The sequence below is a fragment of the Cygnus atratus genome, chromosome 2 (genome assembly GCF_013377495.2).
Source record: "Cygnus atratus isolate AKBS03 ecotype Queensland, Australia chromosome 2, CAtr_DNAZoo_HiC_assembly, whole genome shotgun sequence".
Lineage (NCBI taxonomy): Eukaryota > Metazoa > Chordata > Aves > Anseriformes > Anatidae > Cygnus > Cygnus atratus.
Window position 1 is genome coordinate 452,036 of NC_066363.1, and position 19,794 is coordinate 471,829.

The window sequence follows — 19,794 nt, forward strand, 5'->3', positions numbered from 1 at the left end:
TTGTGGGCTGCGGCGTCACTTCCGGGTCGCGGGGCGCCCCGGACCGCGGGCCGCGAGGAGCGCGAGGCGGGGCTTGCGCCGGAAGCGCGCGGGCGGATGTGACGGGGCGGGCCCGCGCGGCGCGCCTGTTGCCATGGCAACGCGGGGGCGGGGCCGGGCCTGGCGGGAGCGGCGCCGAAGCCGGGGATAGAAGAAGGGGGTTTCGTTAATGGCGTTAGAGATTTATGAATAAAACGATCGTTGTTGTTGCAGCCACGAGGGGAGGAAGGGGGGCTCGCTTAATCGCGTTAAGATACATGTTGCCGAGTGTCTCTGCTTACTGCTGTGCAAATGAACCGGAACGAGGGGTCCCGGGGCCCCGCACAGCGGATGTTTGCTGACAAACATGGGGAACCTGCCCCAAAAACCAGCTGAGGGCGACCTCGGGGGTTGGGCGAGAGCCAACCGGTCAAGAGTTGACTCAGCAAGAGTCAACGTGGTGGTTGTGGTTCATCACCACAAAGATGAAGAGGAGTTACCGGCCTTCATCCCCGCGGCCCCCCGACGACCACCGCCAGCGGGCACTGCGCAAGCGCAGATGGGAGGAGTTCATGGAAATGACTTCTTGGGGCTAATTTTAATGCACAGCGGGGATAGGTTATGTGTGTGTACAGGCGTATTGGGAAACCTCACGCACGTGTAACTCTTTACTGCATAGAGCCAAGGCAAGTTGCCGGGTTGGGGCGCTCACGCCTTTGGGAGCTATCCCGCATGTGCCCGGCGCCGAAATAAACCACACACCTACTTTATAACTCGTTTGCTTTGCGTTGTAGAGTTCTTCCACAAGTCATGGAGGGAGGGAATGTGGTATTGGGATACGCTTGCAGTGATAACAACGCCTAACGGACACCTTGTGAAGTGCAGACAACCAGAACCCTTAGAGCACTTGGGTGGAAATCACGGTGTAAGAAATGTTCCCACCTCAAAGAGTCAGAAAGTCAAAAGAAATTTGACTTATAACAGGCTGGCAACTGAAAGCCGTGTATTGTCTGTGAAGCACCGGATAGGTTGTGAGCCTGGATTGCCCAGTCATGGGGAAGCAGGGGAGGGTCCCGGTCATCGAGAGAAAAAAAAAAAGAAAAGTATATAAACTGTGTTATGAAAAAGGTAGGCGCGCTCCTGCTTGTGGGACGCCCGCCATTGCAATCGCGAATAAATTACTACTTCACTGAGATCCTCGCCTGAGCCTACGTTATTGGCTACGGAGTGTTTCTCACATGGCCACGGTGTGAGAAACAAAGCGGTGTTTGTGCACCATGAGGTGGTTTCTGGTGTGAATCCGCTCACTCCGCGTGTCCAGCGGTGACCGCGCAGCATGGCACCGGCACGGCACCGGGGAGGGCGTTAGGCAGATAAGGGGAAGGTCCCACTGTCCCAAAATAAGGAGGATAGCTCAGAAAAAAACAGGACGAGCAGTGCAAAATCAGTAATTATGTTTAACTCTTAACCCAGGCTGCCTTCGATCAGCGACAAAATGCTCCTTCTGGAAGAAACAAAGGAAAGTTGCCAATAGCAAGTAGCCTTAGGTTGTGCTTAGGTGACATGTGGCCATTTTGAGAAACCAAGTTGTGTTTTTGCAATAGAAGTTGTTTTTGCAGTGGAATATCCACTAACCTTGCATATTCAAAAGTGATCGTGCAGGCATGACAGTAGCATAGCGCTAGTTAAGCAGATAAGGGGAAGGTCCCACTGTCCCGACATAAGAAGGATAGCTAAGAAGAACAGGATGAGCAGTACGAAACAAGTAAAAACAAGAATCACGGCCCCTCTAGTCACGAGAGAAGAAGGAAAAAAAGGAAAGGGAGAAATTAATGGCTGGTCAAATAAAATTGTACCTATATGGTATAGAAGTGCGTCGAGTAGGTTGTGAACCTGCAGTACTCAGCCAGTGAGGAAACGGGAGAAATCAGGTGTCGGGTAACAGGGGATATAGGGTTATGATAAACTTGTACTGTGCGCTCCTGCTTGCAGGACCCCCACCATTGCAATCGCGAAATAAATAGCTTCACAGAAGACCTTGTATGGGCAAATTATTGAGGTTTTTCTCACAACAGGATGGCTGTAAGAGTAGGTGGGGACGTGCACAACCTTGCAGCATCTCCTTCTTAAGCCCGCTGCACAAAGCAGCGCCACGCAGCGCGTCCCAGCACCAGGGACCCGGCCGTGGCAGCCAGCTCAGGACCGGTCACTGCGCAGGGCTGGCCGGGGTGATGCTGCCGTGGAACCACCGGAGGTGCCACGAGGAGCCTCGGACGTGCAGGACGGCAGCGAGGGACGTGGCAGCAGAGATGCAGGGACGAGCCAGTGCTCACAGCCCCAGGGAGCGCAGGGCAGCGCCTGCGTGAGCTCTTGGCCCCCCGTGGTGGTTTTACCCTGCTGGGCAGCTGAGCTCCAGCACAACCGGCCTCTCACTCCCCCTCCTCAAATGGAAAGGAGAAAATGTGATGGAAAGGTCTCAAGGGCTGAGATAAGGATGGGGAGATCACTCAGCAGTTATTGTCATGGGCAAAACAGACTCAGCATAGGGAGATTAATAAAATTTATTGCCTATTACTAACAAGCTAGAGCAGTGAGAAACTAAAAGCAAACTACAAACACCTTCCCCCCATCCACCCTCTTCTACGTCCTCGTCACGAGCGGCGCAGGGGAACGGGAGCTGCGGTCAGTCCCTGACGCTTCGTCTCTGCCGCTCCTTCACGGTCCCTCTCTGCCCACGCTCCCCGTGGGGTCCCTCCTGAACTGATCCTGCGGGGGCTTCAGGAACTGCTCCCACAGGGCTCCGTACCACGGGGTCCATCCCCCAGGAGCAAACTGCTCCAGCACGGGTCCCCCACGGGTGGGCGGCAGCTCCCCCCAGGCCCCCTGCTCCTGCGGGGGCTCCTCTCCACAGGCTGCAGCTCCGGCCCGGGGCCTGCTCCTGCTGCGGGGGCTCTCCATGGGCCGCAGCCTCCTCCAGGCCACATCCACCTGCTCCAGCGGGGGCTCCTCCACGGGGGGGCTGCAGCGTGGAGATCTGCTCCGTGTGGGACCCATGGGTGCAGGGGGACAGCCTGCTCCACCAGGGGCCTCTCCACAGGCCGCAGGGGAACTGCTGCTGCGTGCCTGGAGCACCTCCTGCCTCCTGCTGCACTCACCGGGGGCTGCAGGGTCTCTCCCATTTCTCTCTCCCCTCTCCCAGCTGCTGTTGTGCAGCAGTTTTTTTCCCCCCTTCCTTAACTCCGCTCCCCCAGCAGCACAGCCAGCAGCACTCACGGCCCAGCCGTGGCCCTTTGGGGCAGCCGGAGCTGGCGCTGCTCTGGCACCGGGCAGCGGCTGGGCCCGGCTCACAGGGACCCCCCCGCAGCCCCCCACTACCGGGCCTTGCCACACAAACCCAATCCCCCCCCCTTGGGCCCGTGGCACCTGGGGCTGCCCTGTGCCTCGGCACCGGGTGCTGGTGCCCGCCACCAGGAGCAGAAGGGGACGGGGAGGTGGGGAGGTGCCGGCAGACCCGGGAGGTGGAGGGGCTGGCAGAGGGGGAGCCGGCCCGCGCCTGGCCCGGAGAGGAGCAGCCCCGCAGCCCCCCAGCCCCTCGCCGCTGCCCTCCCGGCCGGTGGGTGGCCGCTCCTGAGCTGGCCGGCCGCAGGGGCCAAGGTCCAGGCGGGGAGCACCCGGCGGCACCGGGCAGCTGAGCCGTGCCCCGCGCAGCGCCATGAGGCTGCGGCTGCTCTGTGCCCTCGCCGTGGCCCTCCTGGCCGTGGCCGGGGCCGACCCACGGGACTCCAAGAAGGGGAAGACGCTCACAGGGGACAGAGAGGTTGGCGGTGGGCAGAGGGAGGAGGCCAGAGCTGGGCAGCAGCAGCCGGGAGGGGAGGGAGGCAGCAGGGAAGCGCCGTGAGGAGGGGGAAGGCCCACGGCACGGCGTGGTGGCTCTGGCACCGCGGGGAGCGATTCCCCCCTGGCATTGTCCCCCCGGGGGACGCCGGCTGCTGTCACCGGCACCGTGCACCGGGCAGGGCAGAGCCCCGGAGAGCGCCGCTCTCTGTCCCTGTCCTGGTTGGGTGCTGCCCTGGGCAGGGCTGGCCCCGAGGATGGGCCGGGGGCAGCGGGGTCCGGCCGAGCCCCTCGTCCCAGGGGGCTGCGCCGTGGGGGGAGCGCTGGGGCGTCCCCGGGGCCTTCGCTCTGCCAAAGCGCTGCTGCTGCTGCCGCCGCTTGCACAACCGGCAAACATTTCATCAGGGGTTGGCGAGGGGCTGAGCGGGGGCAGGAAGAGCGCGGCCTTGGGTCCAGCGAATCCTCGTCCCCTTTGCCTTCCTCCTCTTCCTCCGCCACCATCCCCTTGCCGCCGTGCACCTCGTCCCTGCCCTGCAGCACCCCGATCCCACCATCGATGTGGGAGGGCGGCACGCCACCGGTGCTCCTGCTCCCCCCGCATCCCCCCCGCTCCATCCCCTGCTCTCTGCCCCGTCCCGCTGCGGGGCCAAGCCGTGGCAGCGCCTGGCAGAGGGCACGGCGGTGCCGGCACCGCTCGGTCCCCACGGGGACCGCTGACTGATGCCTTCCCTCCGCAGGCAGGGACACGCGGCGGGGGCCGGCGCCGGCCGTGCTCAGGGTGCTTCTCTGTGCTGAGCGAGGTGAGCGGGGAGCAGCGGTGCTGGGGGGAACGGGACGGGATGGGACAGGATGGGACGGGACGGGATGGGATGGGATGGGGATGGGGACGGGGACGGGACGGGACGGGACGGGACGGGATGGGATGGGGATGGGGATGGGACGGGACGGGACGGGATGGGACAGGATGGGGATGGGGATGGGGATGGGACGGGACGGGACGGGACGGGACGACCCCACACACAGGCAGAGAGCAGGCACAGAGCTCACACACAGGCTCGTGCTCACCCCCGTGGGGGTGGCAGCGGGAGGTCTGTCCATTTGTCTGTCTGTCTGTCCGTCCCCGAGGGCTCAGCCTGCGGGTGCCCCTGGGGAACCCCTCCGTGGGGAGCCCCGGGGGCACCCGGGACACGCGCCCCTCGCACCGCTCCGTACCCCCCCACACCTGCAGGAGTCCGCCTCCATGGCCTGGAGCACCGGGGATGTGGATGAAGGCCCCGCGGGCAGGCGGGTGAGTGCAGCGCGGCGCTGCCCAGCCCCAGGGCATGGCCTGGGACCCCCCCTGCCATGGCTCCAGCAGGGCTGGGGAGCACAGCCCCCCTTCCCCATCACCCCGTGCCTGGCTCTGACATTCCCACAGGGCGTCCAGGAGCGCACCAGAAGGGAAAGCGAGAAACCTGCCCAGGTGGCACGAGGCCGCAGCCACGTCCCGCAGCTCGGCCAGGTACCGGCACCGTGGGGGCCCGGCATCCCCTGCCCCGGCTGCTGGCGGCACCGAGCCCCTGGGCGGTCACGGACACCCCCGAGGTGACCCCGCTGTGTCCTGCAGGAGGCACCGGGCGCCCACGCGGCGTGGGCGGGAGAGGCACCGGTGGCCCAGCGCAGACCCACGCGAGGACGGAGCCGGGAGTCCCGCCGCCCCCTGACCTCACCGCGGGGCCCCGCTGCCCCCCACCAGCCCTGAGGGGAGCTGGGGGGGCCCTGCCGTGTCCCCCGCTCAGTGGGGCCACCCCAGCACGCTGCTGCCCCTGCACCCCAAAATTTTCTGCAGGGGAGTCCCCACCCGCTGTGCGGAGCCACCGAATAAAGGCGCCGAGACAGCCTGAGTGGGTGCGTCTGGGGGGGCGATGGAGAGACCCCGCTTCCAGGGGGGGAGCCCCCCCGCCTGCCCCCGCTCAGACACTGCCCTGGTTATGCCCCCGAGGGGGGCACCGCGCCCCCCCGATCCGCGCAAACGGGACCCAGGCTGAGCCGGTGGCCCCCTGCGCGTGGGCACGCAGCTGCAGATGCGGACACGTGCACACCCACCCCCACACCGCCAGTCCAGCCGGGTGGTCCCCAGCGCCCCCCACACCCCCCATCCCGCGGGTGCCACGGTGGGCTCGGTGCCGGCACAGGGACGTGGCCACGGGGTGCTGAGCCAAGAAGCTGCCCGGCACGGAGGGACGGAGGTGGGATGGGGGGCTGGGGGGGTCTGCCCGCTCCGATGCACGGCTTTCCTTCCACTAGGGCACAGCCGAGCCCTCCCGCGCCCCCCCTGCACCGTGTGTGGGGTCCGATCCTGCCAAGGAAGAAGGGGGTGCGGGAGGGGACGAGCCCCCCAGCAGCACCGGGACGAGGGCCCAGGCAGCGCCACGCACAGCCCCGCAGCTCGGGTCCCCCTCTCCATGGCACGGGGGACCCCCGGCAGGGATGGATCAGGGCACGGGGGCTTCACCCCCGGAGGTGGGGGTCAGCCGCCCCCCTTTCCCCACGCAGGGCCGGATCCTGCCGCGAGCGGCCTGCTGCCCTGGCTCTAGCCCGGCTGCCACGGGGCTGCCGCGGCGCTGGGACGCCGCCGGGGCTCGGCACCGTGCGGGATGGCCACGTGGGTGGGGGACGCGGGGGACCCGTGCTCACCCGCGTCAGGGCGACGCCGGGGCTCGTCCTCCCCAGCGCTCGGTGCCAGCGCGGCACGCGAGGGGTCCCGGCACGGCGCTGGCACCGCAACGGCCGTCAGACACCGGAGCGGGCTGCGCAGCGGGAGCTCCTCCAGCGCTGCCACGGCACAGACGCACGGCCGGGAGAGGGGACACGGCCGGGAGAGGGGACGGGCACCCCTCGGGCCATCCTGGCCCAAACACCACGTCCCCCCGCGGGCCGGATCCATCCCTCGCCCCCCCCTGGTGCTGCCCGGCCCCGGCGGGGGATTTGGGAGGGGGCATTCCCCCAGCGCCGGCAGCGGGGCTGGGCTGGGGTCCGGCACAACCAACCCTGCCGTGGGGACAGCTCTGGGGGGGCACCTGGGCATTTCGGGGTTGAACCCTGGGAACCTCGGCCCTGAAAACCCTCCCTCTGTCACGGCTCAGCATCCTCCTAAAAGCCTGCAGCTCAGGGGTGCCCTGCTGCGCCCCAAAACCCTGGGTCCCGGGGGCTCGCTGGCACTGGGGTGGGCTGCTGGGACCCAGAGGCAAGCGTGACCCATCCTCCCACTGCTCCTAGAGCCACCGCGGGGCACAGAGCGGCGGATTTGGGGCAGTTTCCCCCAGAGAAGGATGCCACCGGCCATGCACCCGCCTGCTGCAGAGGGACTCCGGCCCCCACTGCTCAGGGCGCCCGGCCCCACGGCCCCCCCGTGTGCCACAGGCAGCCTCCGGTGGGGACCAGCACGGTGTCGGTGTCGGTGTCGGGGCAGCGATGTCCCTCAGGCAGTCGAGCAGCCCCTGCGGGGGGCTGTGCCCCATGCTCCAGCTGGCGAGAGCACACAGCGTCACCGTAAGGCACATCAGGTGGGGGAACAGCAAAATCAGGGGCCAGACCCCACAAGGAGACCCCCAGAGACTGACCCCCAATGGCTGCCCCTTTGCGACCTGACCCTGCAGGGGTGCCCCTGGGGACTGGACCCCATAAGGATGCCCCACGCAGCGGAGACCCCCCCCCAAAGGGCGTCCCCCTGCCCCCCAGGGACCAGAGCCCCCAGAGATGACCCCGCAGCCACCGCGGGGAGCAGAGCGCACCCCGGGGTGACCACGAGCCCCACTGCCAGCCGGCGCGGGGATGTGCAGCTTGTGCCGCTGCGGAGGGCGTTGTGCTTAGCTCTGCCGTGCCGTGCCGTGCCACAACGTGCCGTGCCGTGCCACAACGTGCCGTGCCGTGCTGCAATGCGCCGTGCCATGCCATGCCTCCATGTGCCACGCTGTGCCACGGCGTGCCATGCCATGCTGCAACGTGCCACGCTGTGCCATGCCGTGCCACAATGTGCCGTGCCGTGCCGTACCATGCCGTGCCACCACGTGCCATGCCGTGCCATGCCACCATCTGCCATGGCGACACCACTCTGTGCCCTGGTGCACGGTACCACGCCGTGCACCCCATGCCGTGCCGTGCCCCACCTCTGAGCGAGCACCTCCCAGAATGAGAGTGGGGCCCCCCCAGCTCTGCCCCGTGCCCCTCGCCGGGGGCGCAGGAGCCGCTGCCTGGGGGTCCGGGTGGGCCTGGCCCCCTCCCCGCCAGCTCCTCCAGGCTCTGCAGCGGGGAGCTCTCGGCCAGCGCTTCTGCTGTAACTGCGAAAGCGAATCCTGTCCCCACTGCTGGCCGCGTGTCCCCGGAGGTGGCCAAGAGCAGGGAGCCGGGGGATGTGCCTGCACCCCCTGCCCGCACACCCCCGGGATGCGCCCACGCAGCGGCGCTGCTGGGTCCCCCTGCGGGCAGCCCCCCCGCGGGTACCGACCCTGCCGCAGCGCCCCGCGCACGGTGCCTCCGGTGCTGCTGGGGGCACGGCAGCGCTGCTCCCCCCGGGACATCGGGACGGGAACGCTCCAGAGCCGCCCGCGCTTCACCTGCACGGCGCGGACCGGCCGCCGGAGCCTCCCCGCCGCAGCCGGTCCCGGTGCCCGGTGCCCGGGGGCCGTCCCGCCGGTTCTACCCGGCGAGGCACGGCCGTGGCGCGTCCCGGCCACGGCTCCGCTCGGCGCGGGACGGGACGGGACGGGACGGGGCGGGGCGGGGCGGGGCGGGGCGGTTCCTCTCCCCGGTTCCCCCCGGTACCGGCGGGGGGCTCACCCGAGCCGCCGCCGCCGCCGCCGCCTCGGGGAGCAGCAACAGCAGCGAGGGGGCCGGGCCGGGCCGGGCCGATGCCGGGGCTCTGGGTCGGGTCGGAGCACGGCGGGACCCGGCGCGGCGCGGGGAGCCGGGGCCGGCACCGGGCGGCGGCGGCGCCGGGGCTCCGCAGTCCCGCCGCGAGGTCCCGCCACGGCCCGGCCACGCCCCCAGCCAGCCGCGCCACGCCCCCTTCAGCGCTAAGCCACGCCCCCGTCTCCAACACGCCGCGCCCCCAGCGCAGCAGGCCACGCCTCCCCTTGCAGCAAGCCCCGCCCCCGCGGCATCAACCCGCGCCCCCAGCGCAGCAAGCCCCGCCCCCGGCAGCAAAGCCCCGCCCCCTGCAGCACGTCCCGCCCCGGCGGCAAGCCCCGCCCCCGGCGCGTTGCGCCTCGCCCCGCCCCTCCCGCAGCGCCCCCTGCAGGCCCGGCGGTGGCGGCGGGTGCGGAGCGCGCGGTGCCGGTGGCGGCGGCCATGTCCCGCCGGGGCCCCGCTCAGGTGAGGGCCGGGCCGGGCCGGGCCCGGGAGCTCTGGGCACGGCCGGGGCCGCTCCCGAGGGTGCGGGGCTGAGAGGGGCCGCGGGGCTGAGAGGGGCCGGGGGGCTGCGGCCGCCTCGGGGCCCCGGGGGGTGGCGGGGGTGCGGCGGGGCCTCAAGGGAGGGTGGGCCCGGGGCTGCGGGGCCCGGGGTGCGGGGCCTGGGGGTACGAGGACCGGGGGTGCGGGGCCTGGGGGTGCAGGGACCGGGGCTGAAGGGACCGGGGGTGCAGGGACCGGGGGTGCAGGGACCGGGGGTACGAGGACCGGGGGGATCCCCCCGGGAGCACCCGGGGTCCCAGCGGACCCCCCCCGGCCGCCCCTCACCCCCCCCGCCCCGGTCCCCTCCCAGGCCTCGTCGTGGGGCGCAGGCACCGGCAGGCTGAGGCGCGTGCAGGCGGCGGGGCCGGAGCAGGCGCAGGCCCAGCAGCTGCAGGAGCTGCGGAGCAGGACGGAGAAGGCGGAGCGGAGGCTGCTGGCCTGCGAGAACCTGGTGGGCGAGCTGGGCAGCAACCTGGCGGCGCTGGGCAGCCTGCTGCAGGACTACGGGCAGCTCCAGCAGCGCCTGGACAACGTGGAGAACCTGCTCAAGAACAGGAACTTCTGGATCCTGCGCCTGCCCCCCGGCACGCGGGGAGAGGTGCCCAAGGTAACGGTGCCCGGCCGGGGCCGTGAACCCCTTCCCCGGGCGGCAAAGCAGGGGCTGCCTCGCGGGGCACCGGCCCCGGCTCCGTCGTGGTTTGGGTGAGGAGCCCTGGGGTTGGGCTGGTCCGAGCCCTGAGCCCCAGAAACACATCAGGCAGCCCCGCAGAGCTCCTCGGGTAGCAGTGTCACGGTGCTGCCCTTGTGGTGGCCTCCCCGTGCCCTCCACTGCGATTCCCACCCCTGAGCCCTGGAGGGGCAGCAGCCCGCAGCTGCACGCCGGCCCCCGGGAGCACTTCAGTGAGTGCCGCTGCAGCAGCTGTGGAGGAGCGTGGGAAGTGCCACGGCGTCCTCAGCAACGGGCTGGCCCGGCTGAGCACTTGTGAACCCAGGGCGTGCAAGCCCTGATGTGTCCAGGCACGCTGTGCTCTCTGCCCGGAGACCCCGAGGCCAGCAGCGAGCGCTCCGTGCCCGTGTGCAGTTCCCAGTTCCCCGTAGCTGCGGAGGACGTCACCCAAGTGTGTAACCCTTGTGATTCCAGGTACCGCTCACGTTTGATGACATTTCCGTGTACTTCAACGAGCAGGAATGGGAGACGCTGGACAGCTGGCAGAAGGATCTGTACAAGGCTGTGATGAGGGGGAACTACGAGACTCTGATCTCCCTGGGTAAGGCACAGGGTGTGTTCCTCTGGGTGAATTTCTTTTTCTGTGTAGGCTGGGCAGCTTCCTTCCAGTCCCACCAGTGGTCTGGTGCGGTGGGGCTGGACACCCATAGCTCGCAGAACCTCTCCTGGGCAGCCAGTCCCACTCCTTTTCCTTCCTTCCTGCTTGTAAGAGCTATCTGCAGTAAATAACAGTAACAGTAATAATACAAACGATATCTGTTATAATACATACGCAGAGGAGATGCTATTCATAGTGACTGTATAAGGGGATTGAAGGGTCAGGGAACCATCACGACCTTCCAGCGCAGTTCAGGAGTTATCCGGGTGGAGTTTGATAATTGCATCTTGAACGAGTTCTTGTTTTCTGTCTCTTTAGCCGTGATTTGAAGTGACAGGGACATTTCCACGTGCCTCGGTAAAGAACCAATTTAACTATGTTCAGTTCTAAGGACACCTGACGTGTGCTCGGATGATTTGGGCTGTAAGATTGCCCATCAAAAACTGTTTTGTGGGCATGACTGGTAACACGCTGGTTGGTGCAGTCACTGAAGCTGAAGCTTCGCTTTTCTAGATAATTCTCTGTAGAAGGCACAAACCTGTTCCTCGCGTGGTCCATCTGATGTAGATGTTTTTACACAGCAGGAATTCTTCTGTCCCTACACCCGAAATAAAGTAATCTGATAACAATAGCTCAGAAGATTTACTCTTCAAATCACCGCTAACGGTGAAATTGGAGGAAAAGGTCGAAGACAAAGCCTCTCCCTCTCCTTTGAGATTTTATGTCCCTTTCCATTATTTAAATCTTCTCTGTGCTTGAGCTGCAGCTGTGCTTATGGGTGAATCCCAACGCAGGACTAAGAAATCGACACCACCATTTTCCCTTGTTTCAGTGCGGGTAGCATCTCAGTGTCCTTACTGCCTGCCAGCCCTGGGGCTAAGGAAGAGGGCTTGCTTTGAGGTGTCTGAGAGTTCAGCAGAGGAATGGTGCAGCCAGTTCCTAACAAAACGCGCTGTCCTCTGCTTCCCTGTCCCTGAGCAGACTATGCTGTGTCCAAGCCTGACATCCTCTCCCGGATCGAGAGGGATGAAGAGCTCTGCACCGGAGGCTGTCGCGAGACCCCACAGACGTACATCCAGGATGGGCAGGAGCCCCCGCGGACGTGCATCGGAGATGGGCAGGAGCCCCCACAAACATATCTCAGAGACGGTCAGGAGGCCCTGGAGACGTGCATCCAAGGCAGTCAGGATTCCCTGCAGACGTGTATCAGAGATGGTCAGGAGCCCCTGGAGACGCGTAGCAGAGAGAGTCAGGAGCCCCCGCAGACGTGCATCCAAAACAGCCAGGAGCCCCCGCAGACATGTATCCGAGACGGTCAGCAGCCCCCGCAGACGTGCATCCAGGACAGCCAGGAGCCCCCGCAGACGTCCGTCAGAGATGGCCAGGAACCCCCGCAGGCACCAGAAGACACGGACCAGGTGGAAGAGGCCTTGGGAGACGACATAGACGTGGAAGATGACATGGGTAAGTTAAATGGGTGCCAGGAGGACGTGGCAGTTCCTGTCCTTGCTTCGTCAGATCTCCCATCGCTGTCTTTGTTAGAAATGAGCTGCTCTGAGGTTCTGTTAACTCTGTTGGCTAACTGTCCGTGGAATGCCTTGAATCTTACTTCCAAGAGGAGCATTTATGCTTGGCCAGACGAATCGTGGGGAGACAACAGACAAAACCTACCAGAAGGGGCTGGGATGGAGTTGGGAGCGGTGGGACAGATCTCTTAGGATCTCTTCCAGCTCCGTTTCTGTGCAGTTCTGCAGTCCTTCACCTGATGGCATGCATCAGCCCCAGTGCTTCCAAAGACGCTCCTGCTTGCTTTGGTGAGAGTAGAGCCGTGGTGGGGAGTAGGAACCTGCAGTGGAGGGAGGAGGCAGGAGCAGCCTGCTAGCACGAGGGGCTGCAGAAGGAGGCAGGAGCACCTCGGGGCATGGCATGGAATTGTTGGAAAAATGATTGCTGGAGTATGGAGGCCAGGCAAAAAACAGGAGACACTGGAAAGGTACAGGCAGACCCAGAGGGAGCCAAAGGCAGAGCTGTGTGTGAGAGCTCTTTTCTGCTGGAATTAGGAGCTGGGGGGGCTACAGGAGTTTCGTGAAAGGCTGGGCGAGCACTGGCAGGGGTCAGAGGGCCGGCTCTGCCCTTTGAGGAATGTTACCCAGAAACAATGCAGGCCCCAAGTGTGTCTTTGGGGGTTGGTTTCTCAAGAGCTCCTGGGAAGAGAGGAAAAAGGTGTTACACAGGCATAGCCTCTCCCTCTCCTTTGAGAGGTCAAGTCACCTTCTGTTAGGTAGGTTTTCTCTGTGCTTGAGTTAGTGCTGTCCTTACGGGTGGATCCTTCCATAGGACCGAGGCGGCAGCGTCGCTTTGCCTGTTAGAGCGTGGGTGCTGTGTCCGTGTCTGTCCTTACTGCCTGCCAGCCCGGGGGCTAAGGGAGAAGGGTCACTCTGAAGTGTCTGAGAGTTCAGCAGAGGAGTGGTGCAGCCAGTTCCTAACAAAACGCGCTGTCCTCTGCTTCCCTGTCCCTGAGCAGACTGTGCTGCGTCCGAGCCTGACATCCTCTCCCAGATCGAGAGGGATGAAGAGCTCTGCACCAGAGGCTGCCAGCTGACCCCACAGCCCTGCATCCGAGATGGTCAGGAGCCCCCACAAACACCAGATGAGACGGGCCGGAAAGAAGAAGCCTTGGGAGAACAGAAAGTCCCCTTGGAAGCCGGCACAGGTAAGTTAGCTGAGTGCCAGGAGGATGTGCTTTTACAGGCCGTTCCCGTCCCAGCTCTCAGATCTGCCAGCAGCCTCCGTGGAGGAGGGCATGGCAAGCCACCGTGCTTAGAGGAGCATCACCAGGGAAAGGCAGAAGTGCTGGGGTGTGCTGTCAAAGTGCTACAAGGGAAAATGGAAGTGGTTCGAGGGCCTGAACGTAAGGCACAGTGGGAATGCCACCCATGGCGTTGATGGGGAGAGTTTAGGATGGATGAGGCTGCTCTGCAGAGGTGACCACCTGTGGCTCCTTGGGGACTCTTCCCAGACCTCTCTCTGCTTTTGGTCCTTGTGTGCTTCTTGAGCTGCAGCTGGCTCTGGCTCTCCGGCACAGTCCCAGCATGTCTCCAGTTAGCATCACGCCAAAGCAAGAAGATGTGAGCTGTCCGCTGGCGTTTAAAGTTGCTTTCCTCTTCTCTGCCAACAGAGCTCCCCATCCTGGTGTTGAATGTCACGTCCCTGAGTGCGCGGAGAGAGGAGTTGAGCAGGGAACTTAAGCATGAGACAGAGGTGGAAGAGGACCTGGCCGAGCGCGGCTCTGGTGAGTTACCCTGTGCATGGCAGACATCGTGCTCTGTGGGCAAGAAGCAGCTCCCAGCTCACTCACGGGCTTGAAATAGGAGGTGAGAGGAACATTCCAGGTCCTCTTTTGTCACCCAGCAAGGGAGGGATCTGGTGCCAGGTGGGGTGTTCAGCCCTGTCATCTCTGCAGAGAGTGAGTCCAGACAGGGATCCTGCTAGCAGCAATCAGGGGAAGTGTGCTTGGCATTGAACATTTGGCATTTGGCAACAGTTACAAGCTTGACAGAAGCAAAGGGCCTGGAAGTACTGCTGATTACAGCTTTCCAAGGATTTTTTTTTTCCTGCTACATCTTGTGGCCATCATTGGTGTCGTGGTTTTAGAGGCGGAGCCCTTTGCACGACCTGCCCTGTTGGCACTGCAGCAGAGCACAGCCCGATTCTTGAGAGCAACAGATTTGCCCCCGAGACCACGCTGAGTTGTTGAGTTGCTTAGCCCAGGACCCTGCAGTGGCACCTGCGCCTCTCCACACTGCGTTCTCAGCTTTGTCAGGAGCTCCTTTATTGCAGAAAGCCTGCTCGGTGCTTTGGGACTAAAACCACAAGGTGGAATTGTCCCTGGAGCGTGAGTGAGGAATGTCTGTGTTGTTTCATTTCAGAGGAAGGCTCTTTACTGGAAAATGAGAAGGCCTGTGAAGGGGCTTCTCCTCCTGAAAGCCTCGAGGAGAAGGAGGTGGGGCCCAACGCATTGCAAAACGTTTCTGCAACTTCTCCTGACCCAGCGATCCAGAACTGCCCAGGAGAGCAGGCGAAGCCCAGGAGCAAGAAGAAGCCAAGCAAGTGCTCAAGCAACAGCCTGCTGATGGGCGACTGCCGGCGCGGCTACGTGCGTGAGTGGTCGCACCCCTGCACCGAGTGCGGGAAGCGTTTCCGTCTGAAAATCAACCTCATCATCCACCAGCGGAGCCATGCCAAAGAGGGGCCCTATGAATGCACGGTGTGTGAGATCAGCTTCGCAGACAAAAGCCACCTGGTCCTGCACCAGGCCATCCACACCCAAGACAGGGCTTTTGCGGCCAAGGTCTGGGGGAACACGCACCCAGAACTGAGGATAGGGCCGAGGAAGAAGCTGCGCAGGGCTCCCGGCAGCACTGCCCACAGCCTGGGTAACAGGACACATGCTGGGGGGGCCGGGCTGGGCCAGGCCAAGGAGGAGCAGGACACAGGGAGCCTGTCCAGGGCGCATTTCTCCCCACAGTCGACGCTTAGGAATTACACGAAACGCCCACTGAAATGCGATCTTTGCAGCAAGTTTCTGTCTTGCTCCTCTGCCCTCCAGCGGCACTTGCAGACCCACTCTGAGAAGAGGCCGTTTCGCTGCACCACCTGCAACAAGGGCTTCACCCGCAATACTCACCGCTTGCGCCACGAGCAAATTCACATACGGCAGAAAGCCCTGGAAAGGCAGCAGCCCAAGACAGTCTAGCACTCAACTGCGGCCAGGAGGCCCCAGCTGAAAGCAGCCCCGGAGGTGCCTGGCAAGGAGCCGTCCTCGCTCGCTGAGCCGGGCACCCGAGGGCCAGCCCCGTGCCCACTGCAGCCAAAGCTGCTCCACTGAACGCGCCTCCTGGTGGCTGCTGTGGAACTCAAACTTCCAGTTATCAGACTCTTAAAACAGCCCGAGTTGGAAGGGACCCACAAAGATCAAGTCCAACTCGAGAACTGCTGCTGCTACAGTGGGAGCCTGTTGGGAGAGTAGGAAGTAGGACAGCAGCTTGGGGGCAAGTGACATGACGACGGGAGGCATCCGAACTGCTCGTGTCCCTGGGCAGAAACGGTGAGCGTTCAGACAGGTTCTGTATGTGGTGGGGTATCAGGGTTGTGAACCATCCACCAGCTGGATTTTTGGAGCTTTCCCAAGTTGCAGAATAAATCAAAGCTTGGATACCGTTATGTGGAACAAATTACAGAAGCCTCCAGTGATAAATATTGCTTTGCTATTTCTCAAACTCGTGTCTGCTGGCTAATGCATGAAACTTCCCAAACTGACCTTGCTAGGTTAGCAGATAGGTCACGCAGCCCAGCAAGAGAAGTTGCAACCGGCTGTTGAGCTCACCCAGTATTCGATGCTGAAGCTGACCGCTTCATTTTGGAAACACAATTACACAGTGAAGAGGACAGACAGAGGGAACCAAACTGACAGATCAGAGTGGGTTCCAAAGGAGCTTTTCAGTTCACTGATGGTTCTTGACCAAGACGCCAGGCAGAGAGTGTGGCATCTCAGGTCGTCCTGGCCGTGCTTGTCGGATACCCCATCCTGCTGAGGAAATCGGCCACGCAGGGGATCTGCTTGGGAACAGCTGTGTGTTGCACTGGAAGACAAGTAGAGTGAAACAAACCACACCTTCAGTTTGCGTAATGCTGCAGGTGTTTCTGAGGTCCCGGCACCGGTCCTTCCGTTGAGAAGGCCAGCCTTCAAAATCCTACGTGGGAGGGTTGGTGCCCCAAGACCAGCCTGCGCAGATGGTCACTTTACAAATGGTGGGTAGGATTCCTGCTGCGCTGCAGCTGCAGCCTGTGCAAGGACCCTTCCTCGGGCTCAGACATGTTGGCTGGCACCAGGCGCCATCCCAGCTGCTCTGTGCAGGAGCATCCCCTCCGCTCAGCCCCACTGCGACTGGAAGCCGTGCACGCTCCCTCTGTCACTAATCTCGTGGAAGACTGGTTATGTTAGCTACCTCAACGCGCTGTGGAGAGGCACCCTGCTGGGCGACGATGGCCAGGCCAGCCGAGGCTCTGGTGGCCCCAGGAATCACTTGAAGCACGTGTCCCCAGCCCTGTGCACACCGGGCACGCCGCTGGGAAGCACGAAGCACGTGTACAGAGAGAAGGGAATCAGTCCTGGAGGCATCATGGTGCAGGCCAAGCTGAGAGGCTGATAGGACTCCCAAGCTGTTTTTTTGCTTTGTTTCCATTGAATTATTTGATGTTATTGTTTGAAATCACTAAGTCTCTGCCCCTCTCTGGGCAGGGAGTGTTGGGAACCAGTTTCCTTAGGAGATTTTGCATTCCTGGCCACCTGCACGGTCGGAGGGGCTGCAGGTGGGGCTGCTGTCAGTGGCGGGCCTTGGGCAGCGAGGTGACGTTGCCTGGGCCGTGTCCTGGTGTACGCTGCGGGGTGGTGCCCGGCCACCTCCCTGCGGGGCTGTAGGGACAGCGCGGCCGTGCCCAGGCGTGGTGTCAGAGGGGCTCCTCTGGGCCCGTCTCGCGCTCCCTGCCCCATGCCAGCCCCCAGCAGGAGGAAGCGGGTGCTGCGAAGCCCTGGAGGACACAAGGGTGGTCGATGCCTTAAGGGCCGTGAGGTGATGGGTCCAACAGCAAGCCCTGCTGCGGTGCGGGCTGTAGCCGGTTACCCCTGCCCAGTTTGCCATCCCAGTGAGCCCAGTTGATCCCAGTACTACAGGGTACGAGTCAGCCAGTGCAGGCCCCGGGGCAGCTCGGAGGAAGCAGCCTCTCCCTGCCGCCGGCTGCCTGGCCCCGAGCGTTTGCTTTCAAGCTGTGACTGGGACCAACTTTTTTTGTAGGAAATCTCAGCTCCCTTTCTCAGGCCGTGGAGTCAATAAAGTATTTGTCTGTACGCGCGCCTGGTTTTGTTTGCTTTAAACACAGCGTTCCGAAGCTCGACACAAGGAAGGTGGGCACGGGCTGAAAGGGGCTGTGCCAGGCTGGGGTTGCACCTTCCCGAAGGGCCGCCAGCCCCGGGGGAGCCCGGATGTCACCGGGGCAGCTGTGGGGTGCCGAGGGGAGCCCGGCCGCCGTCTGGGCAACCGTAGGGTGCTGAGGGGCTGGGGATGGCACCGCCACGGCGCTGATGGTGCCCTCGGCTGTCATGGCCGCCCTGCCCCGCCCATGGCGGCGGCCATCTTGTGTGGGGACAGAGCCCCCCAGCAGGAGGGGCCATTGGAATTGGGCGTGGCACGGGGAGGGGGCGTGGTCATGGCAGTGGGTGGGGCTCCTGGCACAGGCCACGCCCAGAGCATCATCACTGCCACCTCCCGGCCTGGTCACTGTCCCTGGGGTGTCCCCGGGGTGTCATTGTCCTCTCCTCCATCCCCAAGGTGTCTTCAAGGTGTCCCTGGGGTGTCCCTGGGGTGTCAGTGTCCCCTTCTTCATCCCCAGGTTGTCCCTGGGGTGTCCCCAGGAAACCACGGCCCCCTCCTTCATCCCCAAGGTGTCCCCAGGGTGTCACTGTCACCTTCTTTATCCCCAGCGTGTCCCCAGCACGCCATGGCCCCCTCCTTCATCCCCGGGGTGTCCCCAGGGTGTCACCGTCACCCCGGGGTGCTGCTCCTGACAGGGACACCAGCCCCATGGGGACACCCTGTGCAGGGCAGGGGCCTGGGGTTGAGCCGGCAGTGCCCTGACACTGCTGCACGGCCTGATCGTGGTTGTGGCCATCGGGGTCCCACCTGGTGCTGCCCCCGTGCCTCAAGGCTCCAGTCCCATCCCTGCTCCTGGGGGGGGCCACCCAGTGCTGTTCATCGCGGTCCGTGTCCTCGTTCCCCGGGGATGGGGACCCCATCGCCGTGCTGGGCAGCCTGTGCCACTGCTCCGTCACCGCGCTGTCCCCGCTGCCCGCAGAGCTGCCACTCCTGACACGTCAGCCCCAGTATCGCCTCCCTGAGGCGTGAGGCTGCGGGAGCAAAGAATCACAGAATCATAGCATAAAAGAATGGGTTGGGTGGGAAGGGCCCCAAAGCCCCCCATGGCCACCCCCTGCCATGCCCAGGGCCCCCCGCCCCCAGCCCAGGCTGCCCCCAGCCCCATCCAGCCTGGCCTTGGGCACTGCCAGGGATGGGGCACCCACAGCTCCTGGGGGCAGCCTGCGCCAGGCCTCGCCGCCCTCACTGTGACAGATTTTGAGTATCTAACCTAAATCTGTCGTCTTTTAGCTTAAAGCCGTCACCCCGTGTCCTATCCCTACACCCCCTGCCCAAGAGTCCCTCCCCAGCCCTCCTGCAGCCCCTGCAGGCACTGAAGGCCGCTGTGAGGTCTCCCCGCAGCCTTCTCTTCTCCAGGCTGAACAACCCCAACTCCCTCGGCCTCTCCTCACAGCAGAGCTGCTCCAGCCTCCGAGCATCCTCGTGCCCTCCCCTGAGCTCGCTCCAGCAGCTCCACGTCCCGGTGCTGGGGGCCCCACCACGGAGGCAGCGCCCAGGTGGGGTCTGACGAGAGCGGAGCACAGGGGGACAATCCCCTCCCTCGCCCTGCCGGCTGTGCTGCTGCTGCTGCAGCCCAGGGCACGGCTGGTTTCTGGGCTGCAGGCGCACATTGCCGGCTCGTGCTGGGAGAGGAACGTGTGGCAGACACCGCCAGAGGCACCAGCTGCCCAAATGCACCAGGGCATAAGCGCTCCCCCAGGCTGCATTGCTTTGAACGGCCCGAAATCACAAAACCTGGGCCAGGGGAAGAGGAGGAGAGGCTGCCAGTGGGCGATGAACCCTGGGCAGGCCCAGGGGCAGAGCAGGAGGGCAGACAAGGCTTTGTTGTGCTGATGCCCACCCAGAGCCACAATTCCTGGCTGAATGGGGCTGTGAATGGGAGCTCCGCATTTCCCTGGGGCAGTTCCTGCATTCTCCCGGGGCGCTGCCGGGCTGGGAGCAGGACAGGCTGGGCGAGACCCGCGCAGGGCAGCAGCACCCGTGCAGGGACGATGGGTGCAGGGTGACAGTAGGGACACGGGGTGGCTGACCGCAGGACACACGGCAAGCTGCACGAAGGACAGACACCCTGCGGCAGACAGACCGACCTGGGGACAGCACCGCGGTTCTCCCTGCGGCACGGGGACCGCAGGGCGGGCACACCAAGTCCCGCGGGTGTTGCTACACCCAGAGCCGCTGCTGCTGGGGGGAAGGCG

At 64.2% G+C, this 19,794-nt stretch overlaps 1 protein-coding gene across 1 annotated transcript; it reads left to right on the plus strand.

Annotated features, from left to right (window-relative positions):
• Positions 1–9,134: 9,134 nt before the first annotated feature.
• LOC118251763 (zinc finger protein 777-like) lies at positions 9,135–17,514 on the plus strand. The gene is made up of 7 exons (XM_050708515.1): positions 9,135–9,204; positions 9,593–9,889; positions 10,424–10,550; positions 11,589–12,071; positions 13,132–13,320; positions 13,786–13,899; positions 14,537–17,514. Exons 1-7 carry the CDS (start codon positions 9,181–9,183, stop codon positions 15,361–15,363), a joined length of 2,061 nt encoding a protein of 686 aa, XP_050564472.1. The 5' UTR covers positions 9,135–9,180; the 3' UTR covers positions 15,364–17,514.
• The last annotated feature ends 2,280 nt before the right edge of the window (positions 17,515–19,794 follow it).

Coding starts and splice junctions, on each gene's coding strand:
- LOC118251763 (XM_050708515.1), top strand. CDS start 9,181: ATGTCCCGCCGGGGCCCCGCTCAG. Junction 13,321..13,785: donor CCCCTTGGAAGCCGGCACAG/GTAAGTTAGCTG, acceptor CTCTGCCAACAG/AGCTCCCCATCCTGGTGTTG. Junction 13,900..14,536: donor CCTGGCCGAGCGCGGCTCTG/GTGAGTTACCCT, acceptor GTTTCATTTCAG/AGGAAGGCTCTTTACTGGAA.